Below are 11295 nucleotides of genomic sequence, written 5' to 3'. Positions count from 1 at the left end.
AGGAGGGCCCCCGGGAGCACCTGGCTGAGAGCAGACCCCGCCCCAGCTCCCTGCCCGCGCGCGGGGAGATACCTCCTCAGACTTGAGCTGCAGCAACTGAGCCTCCTGCTTGAGCTTGTCCTTCTCGTGCTCCAGCTCCGCGATGGCCTCCCGCAGGCGCTCGGCATCCTGGTCACTTTGCTGCCGCTGGGTCTCGAGCGTCTGCACCAGCGTCACCTTCTCCTGCGTGGCGAGCTCCGTGCGGTACAGCCTCTCGCCTATGTCCTCCGCCTGCTTCCGGAAGCGCCGGGCGTCCTCCTCCGCCCGAGCCTGAGCCCGGCTCATCTCGGCCACACGCAGCCTGAGCCGCTCCGCCTCGGCACTCATCTCCAGCTGCCGCTGCCGCTCCGTCTCCAGAGTCTTCTGGAAGCCCTGCGTCTCCTGTGCCAGCTGCTGTGCCATCTGTTCCTTGTCCTCCTGCAGCCGCCGGGCCTGCTCCTGGGCGAGCTCCTTCTGCTGCTGCAGCAGCTCTGCCTCCGCCTTGAGCCGCGTGGCCTCTTGCACCGCCTGCATCTTCTCCTTGAGCATCTTCTCTGCCAGAGCCCGCTGCTGAGCCAGGTCTTCCTCCGCCAGCTGCCGCAGCCGCGCCGCCTCCTGGGCCGCCACGCTCAGCCGCGCGGCCTCCTCCGCCACCTGCTTCATCTTCTCCGCCTCCTCCTGCAGGAGGCGCTGCGCGCTGTCCTTGTCGCGCAGAACGAGCGCGCGGTTCTCCGCCTCGATGCGGGCCTTGAGCTTGCCCAGCTCCTCCATCTGCACGCGCAAGGAGAACAGCTCTTCCTCCACCTGGCCGCGCTGCCGGGCCGCCTCCGTCACCTCCGCCTTCAGTCGCTGCAGCTCCTCATCCAGGATGCTCTTCTGGTGGTCGGTCTCCTCCAGCTGCAGCCGCAGAGCCGTCAGCTCCTGCTCCACCTGCGCCTTCTGCCGCAGCGCCTGCTCCGCGAACTGCTTGTGCTTCTCCATCTCAGCGTCGGCCGCCTGCTTCTGCCGCAGGGCCGCCTGCTCGGCCTGCGCCCGCCGCGCCGCCTCCTGCTCGGCCTCCTTGCGCAGCTTCTCCGCAGCAGCCTGCGCCTGCGCCTGCGCCTGCGCCTGCTCCTCCGCCGACTGCTTCAGCCGCTCCGCCTCCTCCACCTGCCGCCGGGACTGCGCCGCCTCGCGCTCCGCCCGCTCCCGCGCCGCCTCCGCCTCCTCTGCCGCCCGCCGGGCCGCCTCGGCCTCGCTGCGCAGACGCTCCAGCACGCTCTGCTCTTGCTGGAGCGTCTGCTGCAGCTCCTGCTCCTTCTGCTGCACCGCGAACGCGTGCGCCTTCTCCTCCGCCTGCAGCCGCTTCTGGGCGGCCTCCTGGGCCAGCTGCAGCTGCCGAGCCGACTCCTGCTCCGCTCGCTCGCGCAGGCGCCGTGCCTCCTCCACCTTGGCCTTGAGCCGCTCCACCTCCTCCAGCGCGGCCTTCCGTTGCCGCGCGGCCTCCTCCTCAGCCGCCAGGCTCTTCTGCACTCGCTCCTCGGCCTCGCGGCGCCGCCGCTCCTCCTCTGCCGCCAGCTGCCGCTGCCGGGCGGCCTCCTGCTCCGCCTGCTCCTTGCTGCGCAGCGTGTCCTCGGCAGTGCCACGGATCCGCCCCAGCTCCAGCTCCAGCTCCGCCTTGCCGGCGGCCGCCTTCTCGAAGCTGCCCTTGAGCGCCAGGATCTCCTCCTCCACCTGCCGCCGCTGTCTCAGCGTGTCCTCCACCAGCCCCTTCTGCCGCTCCAGCTCGCTCTCCGATGCCTTGCGCAGCTGCGCCAGCCGCGCCTCGATGTCGGCCTTGTGCTGGGCCGCCTGCTCCTCCAGAAGCCGCCGCTGGAAGGCCTCGTCTTCTGCCAGCCGCCGCAGGCGCTCGTTCTCCGCCTCCTTCTCCTTGAGCGCGATCTCCGCCTCCGTCTTGAGCCGCGTGGCCTCGCTGATGGCGGCCAGCTTCTCGGCCAGCACCCGCTCTGCCTCCGCCCGCTGCCGCACCGCGTCCTCCTCGGCCAGCTGCCGCTGCCGCTTGGCCTCCTCCGCCAGGGCACGCAGGCGGGCTGCCTCCTCCGCCAGCTCACGGAACCGGCCGGCCTCGGCTTCCAGCCGCTGCTTGGACTTCTCGCTGGTGGAGCGTGACTCCTCCTCGGCCCGCGCCTTGCTGGCCAGCAGCACCTCCATCTCAGCCCGTACCTTGGCCAGCTCGGCCTCCAGCTCCCGGCGCTTCTGCGTGGCCGCGGCCGCCTCCCGCTGCAGCCGCGCCAGCTCCTCCTCGAGCAGCTGCCGCTGCTGCTCCCCCTGCTCCGTCTCGGCCCGCAGCCGGATCAGCTCCTGCTCCGCGGCCAGGCGCTGCTGCGCGGTGCCCTCCGCCAGCTGCCGCTGCTTCTCCAGCTCCTGCTCAGCCAGCTCGCGCTGCCGCACGGCCTGCTCCTCCGCCTTGCCGCGCCGCCGCGCCTCCCGCTCCGCCTCCTCCTTCTGCTTCTCCGCCTCGGCCTGCGTCAGGCTCTTCTGCTGCGCCACCTCCTCCGCCTGCAGCCGCAGCCGCAGCGCCTCGTTGGCCTTCAGCTGCCAACGCTCCAGCTCCCGCTCGGCCTCCGCGCGGGCGCGCTCGGCCTCGGCCTGCTGCTGTGCCCGCCGCGTGGCCTCCTCCCGCAGCTGCACCATGGCCACGTGCTCTTCCTTGAGGGTGCGCTCCAGCTGCGCCGTCTTCTCGGCGAAGGAGGCGTGCTCGCTCTGCAGCTCTGCCTCGGCGCTGCGCTGCGCCGTCTCCAGGGCCACCTGCACTTGGCGTGCCCGCTCTGCCTCTGCCTGCCGCAGGCGCCGCTCTGCCTCCTCTGCCTGCAGCCGCAGCTCCTCCAGCGCCTGCAGGGCCCGCTGCTTCTCGCGAGCCGCCTCGGCCTCCGCCTGCACGCGCAGGGCCAGCTCGGCCTCCGCCTGCCGCTTGCGCTGGGTCTCATCTTGCACCTGCCGCCGCAGGCGCTCCGCCTCCTCCTGGGCCTGCCGCTTCTGCGCCTCAGCCTCTTCCGCCCGCGCACGCAGGGCCTGCAGCTCACCCTCCGCCCCGCCGCGCTGGCGCTCGGTGGCCTCCAGCTGGAGGCGCACCACGCGGATTTCCTCTTCGATCCGCAGCCGGCTGCGCTCGGCCGCCTCCACCTGCCGGGCCTTGGCCTGGATCTCCGCCTCCGAGCTCTGCCGCAGGTGCTGCAGCTCCTCCTGGATGCTGCGCTTCTGCTCCTGCGCCTCCACCGCCACCTCCTCCCGGCGCGCCACCTCCTCCTGCATGCGCCGCTGGAGCCCCTGGGCCTCGCGCTCTGCCTGCGCCTTCGCCTGTGCGTGCGCCTCGGCCAGCTGCCGCTGCTTCTCCAGCGCGGCCTCCACCTCAGCCAGTCGCTCCCGCTCCTCTGCCCGCTGCTGCTCAGCCAGCCTCTGCGGCCGCAGCAGAGAGAGGGAGAAAACCGGAGAGAGAGGGGTGAGCACGGAGCAGGTGCTCCCAGCACGCGACACGGTGCCACCACAGCTCACCCTGACAGCGCGGTGCAGGGGTTGGGAGGGGACAGAGGTCCCGGCCCAGCCGAGGGAGGCTGCATGCACCCACCCAGGGCACTTGGGGCAGCGAGCGCAGCCTGGCCCCAGAGTGCTCACCAGCCCGGGGAAGGAGACCCAGGTGTTCTCCCCTCTTCCCGCAGACAGGCGACGGAGACACACAGACAGGAAGAGAGAGAGAGAGAGCAAAGCAGGAGGCTCGCAGGGCCTGGGAGCCGCGCCCACCACGCAGCCCTGCCTGAGCACCGCTGAATGCCCGGCGGCCTGGCTCTGGCCATGGGGCCCCTCTCCCTGACCCGGCAGGGTGGGGTGGCCAGCGTGGGACATCAGTGCAGATCTGAGCCAGCTCGGAAGGGGGACTCGATGGCCTGCGGTGCTGAGCAGAGAGGAAGCTGCAGGTAGGCCAGACGGAGGGGTCACCCAGGAGGCAGGAGGAACAAGACGGGGTAGGCACCCTTCCTCACCCAAGCACTTCGGGGCACCCCTCCCCAGCCCCCATGACCCAACAGCCCAAAGTTCTTCCAGAGCAAGTGGCCAAGTAAAGAGGCCAATGCAGAGTCCCGAGGAGGCACACACACAAGGGAGCCGGTGGGACGCCTGGTGGGGGGAAGTGCCAACACAGAAGAGAAAGAGAAGGTGCCAGCCACCACGGGGAGAGGAGCAGTGCAGCATCGGGCCAAGGTGGGCTGGGCCGCAGGTGAGGCGAGCCTGGGGACAGGCCGTGCTGCGGGGAGCTGCAGGGGGAGGGGCGCCGGCAGCACCAGGCAGGAGGGAGTGGGGAGAGCTCAGGCAGGCTCCTAGGGGCCACATCTGGGGCAACGTGGGCAGCAGGATGGCCTCCCCACCCGGGCGGGTCATACCTCCTCCTCCTCCATACGCCGCAGAGTCTCACTGATGAACCTGACGTACTGGCTCGTGAGCGTGCTCAGCTCACTGTAGCGGGTACGCAGATCCACGTACTGGGGGGGCGGGAGGGAGGAGGCACCCAGAGTCAGCCCTGCCCCTGCTGACTCAGGCTCAGCCCACCCACCAGCCCTGCCCCTCGTCAGCCTCACCTCCTGGATGATGCTCTCGGACCCCGACTGGACCTTGGGCTTCTTGGCTGGCGAGGCCACCGGCTCCAGCTGTGCCTTGTACGTGACCAGCTGAAGCTCATAGTCCTGCAGGGACACACCGGTTGGCCACCAGCTCTGCCCTCCCCACCCTGCCCCTGAACCTGCCCACAGGCTCTCCCCAGCACGGCCTGGTCTGGGGGGCCCCCCTGAGGTCCCAGGCCCACCACCTGCATGTCTCCCCTGGGATGCGAGGCCGCAAAGGCCTCACCTTGATGGCGTTGATGTACTGCTTCGCGAACCTCTGGCACTCCTCCACCTTCTCCTCGTGGCGCTCGATATCTTCCAGCAGCGCCTGGGAGAGCAGGGTGGTCAGCAGCCAGAGGGTGCAGCACCCCCCCTGCCCCGCTCCTGCCCGCCTGGCCGGGGCCCACCTTCTCCTGCCGCAGCTGCTCTCGCACGGCCTGGCTGTTGGCCAGTGGCACGGCCTGGATCTGCTCCTGCCGCTGCTTGGCGTCCCGCAGCCAGGCGCCCAGCGGGTCCGCGCTCTCACGGTAATAACGCAGCTGGCGGCCCAGCTGCTCGAGCTCGCGCTGCCGCACGTCGGTCTGGGCCAGCACGGCCTGCCAGCGCTCCAGCAGCAGGGTGACCCGCTCACGCCAGCGCTCCACCTCCACGTCCCGCTCGCCGTGTCGCTGTTGCAGCCGCTCGCCCACCTCCTGCGCCCCCCGCAGCTCGTCCCGCAGGGCATCGAACACGGGCTGCTGCGCCTCCGCCTGGGCCCGAAGCTTCTGTTGGGTCAGAGAAGAGGGTGCCATTGCAGCCCGAGGCCCCTGCCGCTGGCCCCGGCGTCTCTGGGCCCTCACAGCAGGGCGCGGGCCTGTGGCAGTACCTTCAGCGCAGCCTTGGTGGCCTCAAGCTCTGGGAGGGTGGCGGGCACAGCCTGGGCCTCCTTGAGCTGCTCCTCGTGGGCCCTGAGCACCTCCTCGGCCTCCTGTGTGCTGCGGATCACCAGGCTGATGGTCTTGAGCCTGCGGGAGAGCAGGGCCCAGAGCGGGGCTGGCGTGGGCTGGAGGGAGCAGCCCGGCCACCACGGTGGAACCCCAGACCTGGTGGCCAGCTGACCCCTGTGGTCACGGGCTTCAGGGAGAGAGAGGTGTAGGCAGAAGGTGGCTGGGAACCTCGGACCCGGGGATGCTCCAGCTCCAGCCTGAGGCCTGGAGGGAGGTTGTGCTGGCCAAGGGAGCCCCCGTCAGCCTTCCAGCCCCCGGACTGGGTGAGGGGGACGCCATGTGCCTGACAGGGACGCTCCTCATGAACAGCACGTGGGGCGCGTGCAGAAAGGCTGGGTAAGAGACAGAAACCAAGACCAGGGCCTTGGAGGGCGGATCACGTTGGGACTGAGAGTGGAGGAGCGGAGGGTTATCACGAAGCTTCCGAAAGCGATCTTTGAGCCACGTGAGTGTACACCCTGAAATGAACCGTGAGGGAAAAAGAGGTACCCGTGTCTGGGGGCGGGGGGCAAGGAGGAGGCAGGGGCCCTGGTGAGGACTCCGCGTTCCCCGGGAGGCACTGGGGTGGAAGGGCCTGTGGGAGAGGGGATTGGGACCCTCTCAGCACCCTGGCTCTCTGCTGTCTCATGCACTGCCCACCTTGCCTGCTCTCCGCAGGACCTCATCCCCACCTTCTGCCAAGAAACCCCTCCCCCAAGGTTGCCAGTGCCCCCAGGTGCCCGGTCCTGACCTACCCCGCGATGCGCCCCGGCCCCTCACCTCTGCCCACACACCTTCCACATCGGTGACCCTCCCCTACCACCCTCCCGCGGGTGGGGGGGCCCTAAGTCCTCCTCCAATAGCCCCCTCAACCCCTCTCACCCCACATCCAGTCATCAGGGAGCCCTACTTCCAAGGCACACCAGGACTGAACCCCTCCGGCCACCTCTGCAACCCCCACCCTGGTCCACACCGGCCATCCCCTGGCCACACCCCGCAGCGGACCCCACCTCGTTGGCACCGTTGCCCTGCCACACTCCCCAAGACGCCCCTTCGGTCACAGCCCCCCAGCCGCTGTCAGGTGCACTCACTTCTCCAGGTAAATGGCGGACAGGCTGCGGACCTGCTCCAACTTGCCCAGGGTCAGCTCCAGCTCTGAACGCAGAGTGGGGGCAGCGGGTGACGGCTCGGGCAGGGCCAGGACCTTCTCGGCCTCGGCAGAGAGCCGGGCAACCCCCTTGCCCAGCCCGTCCACCTCAGCCTGCGCTTTCTACGAGAGACGGAGCAGGAGGTGAGCTGAGCCCGCGAGCCCAGCGCACGGCCCGCGTGGAAGGCCGGGGGTGGGGTGCAGTAGGGGGCGGGGGTGGGGGAGTGGACGGGGCCTGCCTGCTGCTCGGTGATGCGCTGGGCGCACTCCCGCGCGGGCTCCTTGTCCAGCGGCAGCCGCAGGCGGTGCACGGTGCGTGTCTCGCAGGCCTCCAGCTGCAGCCGGATGTCCTTGAGCTCTGAGATGCAGCGCTGACAGCGGGACTCCTCCTGCTCGCCTGAGGACACGTCCTGCTCACAGGCTGCCCCGGCCACGCCCTCCCGCCACCACACACACACCACTGCCTCCCTGCCGCCCCCCACCCCCACCCTCCGGGCGGCACCTGCCTACCCTGCTCCAGGCTCTGCAGCAGCTGCTGGTAGTGGCGGCTGCAGGAGCCGTACTCGCGCTCAGCCTGTAGCCGGTCCTCAGGCCCGAAGCCACCAGCGTCCTGGCTGTCCCGCAGGAAGGCCTGGTAGTGCAGCTCCAGGCTTCGCAGGGCTTGGCGCTGCTCCTCTGGCTTCAGTGTGCGGAACTGCAGACGGCACGAGGGCTGAGCACGGCCGCAGGAAGGCCCCTGCCGCCCGGCACCACCCAGAGCGCCCAGCGGGGCAGTCGTACCGTGGCCAGGGACCAGGAGCGGATGAGCTGCGTGTCGCGGCCGAGGCTCTGCCACGCCAGCAGGCTCTTCATTTCCGTGTGCAGCTGGTGCCACAACGCCACCAAGGCCTGGTGCTGGGCCTCCAGCCTGGCAGGTCGGGGGCACAGTCAGAGGTGTCTGGGGACCTGCCCGACACCACCCTCTCCAGCTGCATACCCAGGACCACGCACCTGGCGATGGCCTCCTGGGCCTCCTGGTTGGGCGGGGGCACAAGGAAGCACACGGAGGGCATGGCGGCCTCGCTGCAGGAGCCGCCCAGCACCTTCCAGTAGAACGGCTGTGCCGGGCCTACCATCTGGCACTCGTCACCCTTGTGCACGGTCACCTGAAGCAGTCAGAGCATCGCAGCGTGGCCCCACCCACACCCACGCCCCACCCTGCCCGGCCCACCCTGCCCGGCCCAGCCCTCACCTCCACCTGCTTGTAGTCGCACACGGCCCGCAGCGGCACGCGGCCCCGCATGGGGTGCGCTGGGCTGCGGGGCTTCAGCTGCACGATGGCCTTGGCCCGCTTGGCCAGGCCTGAGAGGTGCCCCCTGTACTCGCTTAGCTGCTCCTTCTCGTCCTGCCGAGGAGGGGCAGCTCAGAGACCAGCATCCGGTGTCGGACACCGAGCGCCCGGACGAGGGTCTGTGAGGACCCACCTGCCCACCCCGGGAAATGCACGAGCACCCCTGGACCCCCGCAACGCCCTGAGATCAGGTGTCCTTCCAACTGCCCCCAGGATGCTGCGGGGCTGGGCACTCAGCCAGGACAGGCGCCCGGTCCCACCGACACACCTTCCTTCCCAGTCAGGACCGAACGGCCTTCCCTGGCCCCCGTCACACGTGGCGTCCTTCAGCGGAGGGCCCCACAGCGTCCTCTCCCCTCTGCCCTCCCCTGTCCTGCTGTGGAAGGTGGCCCCCCTCCTCCCACCCAGCCGCTCCGAGGGACGGGGGACCGTCCAAGGCTGCAGGTAAGAGTCCACGCGGGAGCTGCCTGCACCTCTCCCGCCCCCTCCCCGGCCGATGCTGCCGCTGAGGGGGCCTCCTGGACCCCAGGCTTCGCTGACCCCCGCTCTTGACCGCAGGAGCGCCAGGCGGCAGGGCCTACCGGCCCCCTCTCTCCTCCATCACTCCCTGCCCCAGGGCACCTGGCAGCCCACTCAGCTGCCTCTGTGTCCTCCACAGCCCTCCCGACTGCGCCTGCCCCAGACTGTCAGGCCCGAGATGCTGACGGACCTGCCCGTGGTGACACGGCTGGCAACAGAGCAGCTGACTCAGGCCTCTGCTCCCTCCAGGGGCTCTGTGGGTGGGGGGGCTCGTACCAGCTCTGGCCAGCCACCTGCCCCCAGGCCAGGACCCTGCCGCTCAGCTCTCGGTTCACCCATACCCCCGCCCCACTGTGCTGACCTCCAGCCCCTGTCGTGCCTCCTGACCCCTGCTGGCACCTCTAGTCACCACTCTCCGCCTCCAGAGGAACCTCTCCAGAGCACCGATGCAGCCCAGACACCGGGCCAGCCTCTCCCTGTGCTCCCCTGGCCCTGGACCCTGCCACCTCAATGCCTGCCGTTGCCTGCGCCCCTCCAGCCCCGCAGGCCAAGAGGCCGGGCCTCAGCGTCTGCCTCTAGCCGGGCTGCACGGCCCTGGGCCTGGCGGGGGCCCGGGCGGTCGGCTCACCTGGGCGTCCTGCAGCAGGTCCTCGAGCCGCGTGGCGGTGATAGAACGGTCACAGGTGTACTTCCGGCGCAGCGTCTCCTGCAGCTTCCGCAGCTGCTCCTCAGCCTCCCGCACGTCTGAGAAGAACTGGGGCGGCAGAAATGGGTCACGCTAGGCCAGCAGCCCAGAGCCCCCGGCCACAGCTGCCCCAGTACGGGCCGGAGGGGCTGGGCCCAACAACCGGGGAGGATTCTGACGCGAGGTCAGCGGGACAGCGCGTGGGGTTGGTTATCCACGTCTGCATGGACACGGGGAGGGGCCCCAGATCTGCAGCGGTGGTCGAGGGGCTCCTCGAGGTCACTGCAGCGGAGGCGGGGGCTGGGGAGCCCAGTTCTCACCTGGAAGTAGGCGGTGTTCTCCTTCAGGTGCGCCTCGATACAACAGCACAGCTGCAGCATCCAGCTCCACTGGGTCTGCAGGGCCGCCTGGAAGGACTGCAGCACAGCACGTGGCCCCGTCGGGCCCTGCCCCACCACAGGGGCCCGGGGGGATCCCCCCAGCCCTGCCCCACCACACCAGGGGGGCCCAGGGGGGTCCCCGCATCCCCACCCCACCTCCGCTGTGGGCCGGGCAGGGTGGTCTTCCCGAAGCAGGCGGTCGCCGGTGCTCTGGATCTCTTTGATTTTCTTTTCCTTTAGCTCTAGCTCATGCATCAGGGCCTGACACGGAGGCAAGGGGTCTCAGGGGCGGTGCCAGGGCCACGTCGGGGTCCACCCGTCTCCCGCCAAGCACCACCCGGGGCCTGGAGCTGGACCCGAACTGGGGAGGGCAATCGTGGGAGGGGAGGGCCCGGAGGCCGGCCACCTGCCTCACCGAGTAGCCCTCCTTCTTGGCGGCCATGTTGGTGTTGCGGTCACTCCAGTCGAAGCCCACCTCCTCCTCCTCCCTGTCACTCAGCCACATCAGCTCCTTGGTGGCGGCGGCCACAAAGCCATGCAGGCTCTCCAGGGACCGGAGGCGGGCCTTGGAGGAGCTCTGTGAGCAGGCAGGCGGGGAGTGTGTCAGCCCCACGCCCCCCTCCCCCACCCCCACCCCCACCCCGGCTCCCAGCCGGCCGCCACTCACGAGCAGCTTGGCGTACTGCAGGTCCAGCCGACCCAGGCAGTCTCGGTAGGCGCCCCGGGTGGCCGGGGAGAGCTGGCCCTGTGGGAGATGAGGAGGGGTGAGGCCTGCGGTGGCCGGGACCTGGCCTGCGCCCAATGCCCACCCCCGCCCACCTCGTCAGTGTGCCCGCCGCCCGCACCCCCCCCCACTCACCTCGTCGGTGCGCGCCCGCTCGATCTTGGTCCGGAACTCCTCGACCGACTGGTGCAGGCCTCGGTGGCTGCCCAGCTGCGCCTCCACGCTGGGCAGGTCCACGCCCCACTCGGCGCTGTCCAGCCGGCGCTGGTTCTCCTCCACCCAGGCCAGCAGGTCCTGCAGGTAGCGCAGGGTGGAGTCCTCGAGCTCGGGGCGCCTCGGCGCGCTCCGCAGACGCAGGTTGTACTCGGTGCGGATGGCCACCAGACGCTCGTGCAGGCGGTACACCCTGTGGGCGGGGCAGGGGTCAGGAGGGGTCAGCGGAACTGGGGTGCCCTCCCCAGGCCCTGGGGGTTGGGGGGGCCTGGCCCACCTGCGGTACATCTGCTCGCCCTGCGGGTGCCGCCCATCCTTGAGAGTCTGCACGTCGTTGAAGAGCATCCGGATCATGCCGTCTGCCTTGTCCAGGTCCCGCTCCACCTCGCCCGCCCGCTGTGGTGCCTTGCCTGAGGCCAGCAGCCGGACATCCTGCAAGGTGGTGGCCCTGACTCAGAGCCTGGCCACCCCGCCTCCCGCCTGCCTGCATGGGGCTCCCCCGCTGCCGCCGGGTCCACCCCCATCCTTTCCCTTTCCTCCCCATCCACCACGGTACGTCCTTCTGATGTTTCTGGCCAAACCCCCCAGCCCCCACCTCTCTGGGGGACCCAGGACCGGGTCCAAAGGCCTCCGCTAGGGCCCAGGAGCCAGACGGTTCGTGGTCTTGCCCTCCAGCTCCCACC

At 70.3% G+C, this 11295-nt stretch overlaps 1 protein-coding gene across 25 annotated transcripts in view; it reads right to left on the bottom strand.

The window, feature by feature from the left end:
* Positions 1-11295, bottom strand: part of PLEC (plectin) — a 58010-nt gene that overhangs the window by 7409 nt on the left and 39306 nt on the right. For all 25 annotated transcript variants that reach the window (XM_059902105.1, XM_059902106.1, XM_059902107.1 and 22 more), the window contains 19 exons: positions 10890-11044; positions 10535-10805; positions 10343-10420; positions 10091-10252; positions 9832-9936; positions 9616-9711; positions 9239-9364; positions 7993-8145; positions 7752-7906; positions 7542-7668; positions 7272-7455; positions 7001-7158; positions 6706-6884; positions 5515-5653; positions 5057-5413; positions 4894-4977; positions 4626-4730; positions 4431-4529; positions 73-3453 (listed from right to left, as the gene is read on the bottom strand). In XM_059902105.1, the coding sequence (XP_059758088.1) occupies positions 73-3453; positions 4431-4529; positions 4626-4730; positions 4894-4977; positions 5057-5413; positions 5515-5653; positions 6706-6884; positions 7001-7158; positions 7272-7455; positions 7542-7668; positions 7752-7906; positions 7993-8145; positions 9239-9364; positions 9616-9711; positions 9832-9936; positions 10091-10252; positions 10343-10420; positions 10535-10805; positions 10890-11044 (6114 nt within the window). The remainder of the gene's footprint in view (positions 1-72; positions 3454-4430; positions 4530-4625; positions 4731-4893; positions 4978-5056; positions 5414-5514; positions 5654-6705; positions 6885-7000; positions 7159-7271; positions 7456-7541; positions 7669-7751; positions 7907-7992; positions 8146-9238; positions 9365-9615; positions 9712-9831; positions 9937-10090; positions 10253-10342; positions 10421-10534; positions 10806-10889; positions 11045-11295) is intronic.

This window comes from Balaenoptera ricei, chromosome 17 (genome assembly GCF_028023285.1).
Source record: "Balaenoptera ricei isolate mBalRic1 chromosome 17, mBalRic1.hap2, whole genome shotgun sequence".
Taxonomy (NCBI): Eukaryota; Metazoa; Chordata; class Mammalia; order Artiodactyla; family Balaenopteridae; genus Balaenoptera; species Balaenoptera ricei.
Note: the sequence above shows the minus strand (reverse complement) of the source record. Positions and strands in the feature narration are given on the sequence as shown.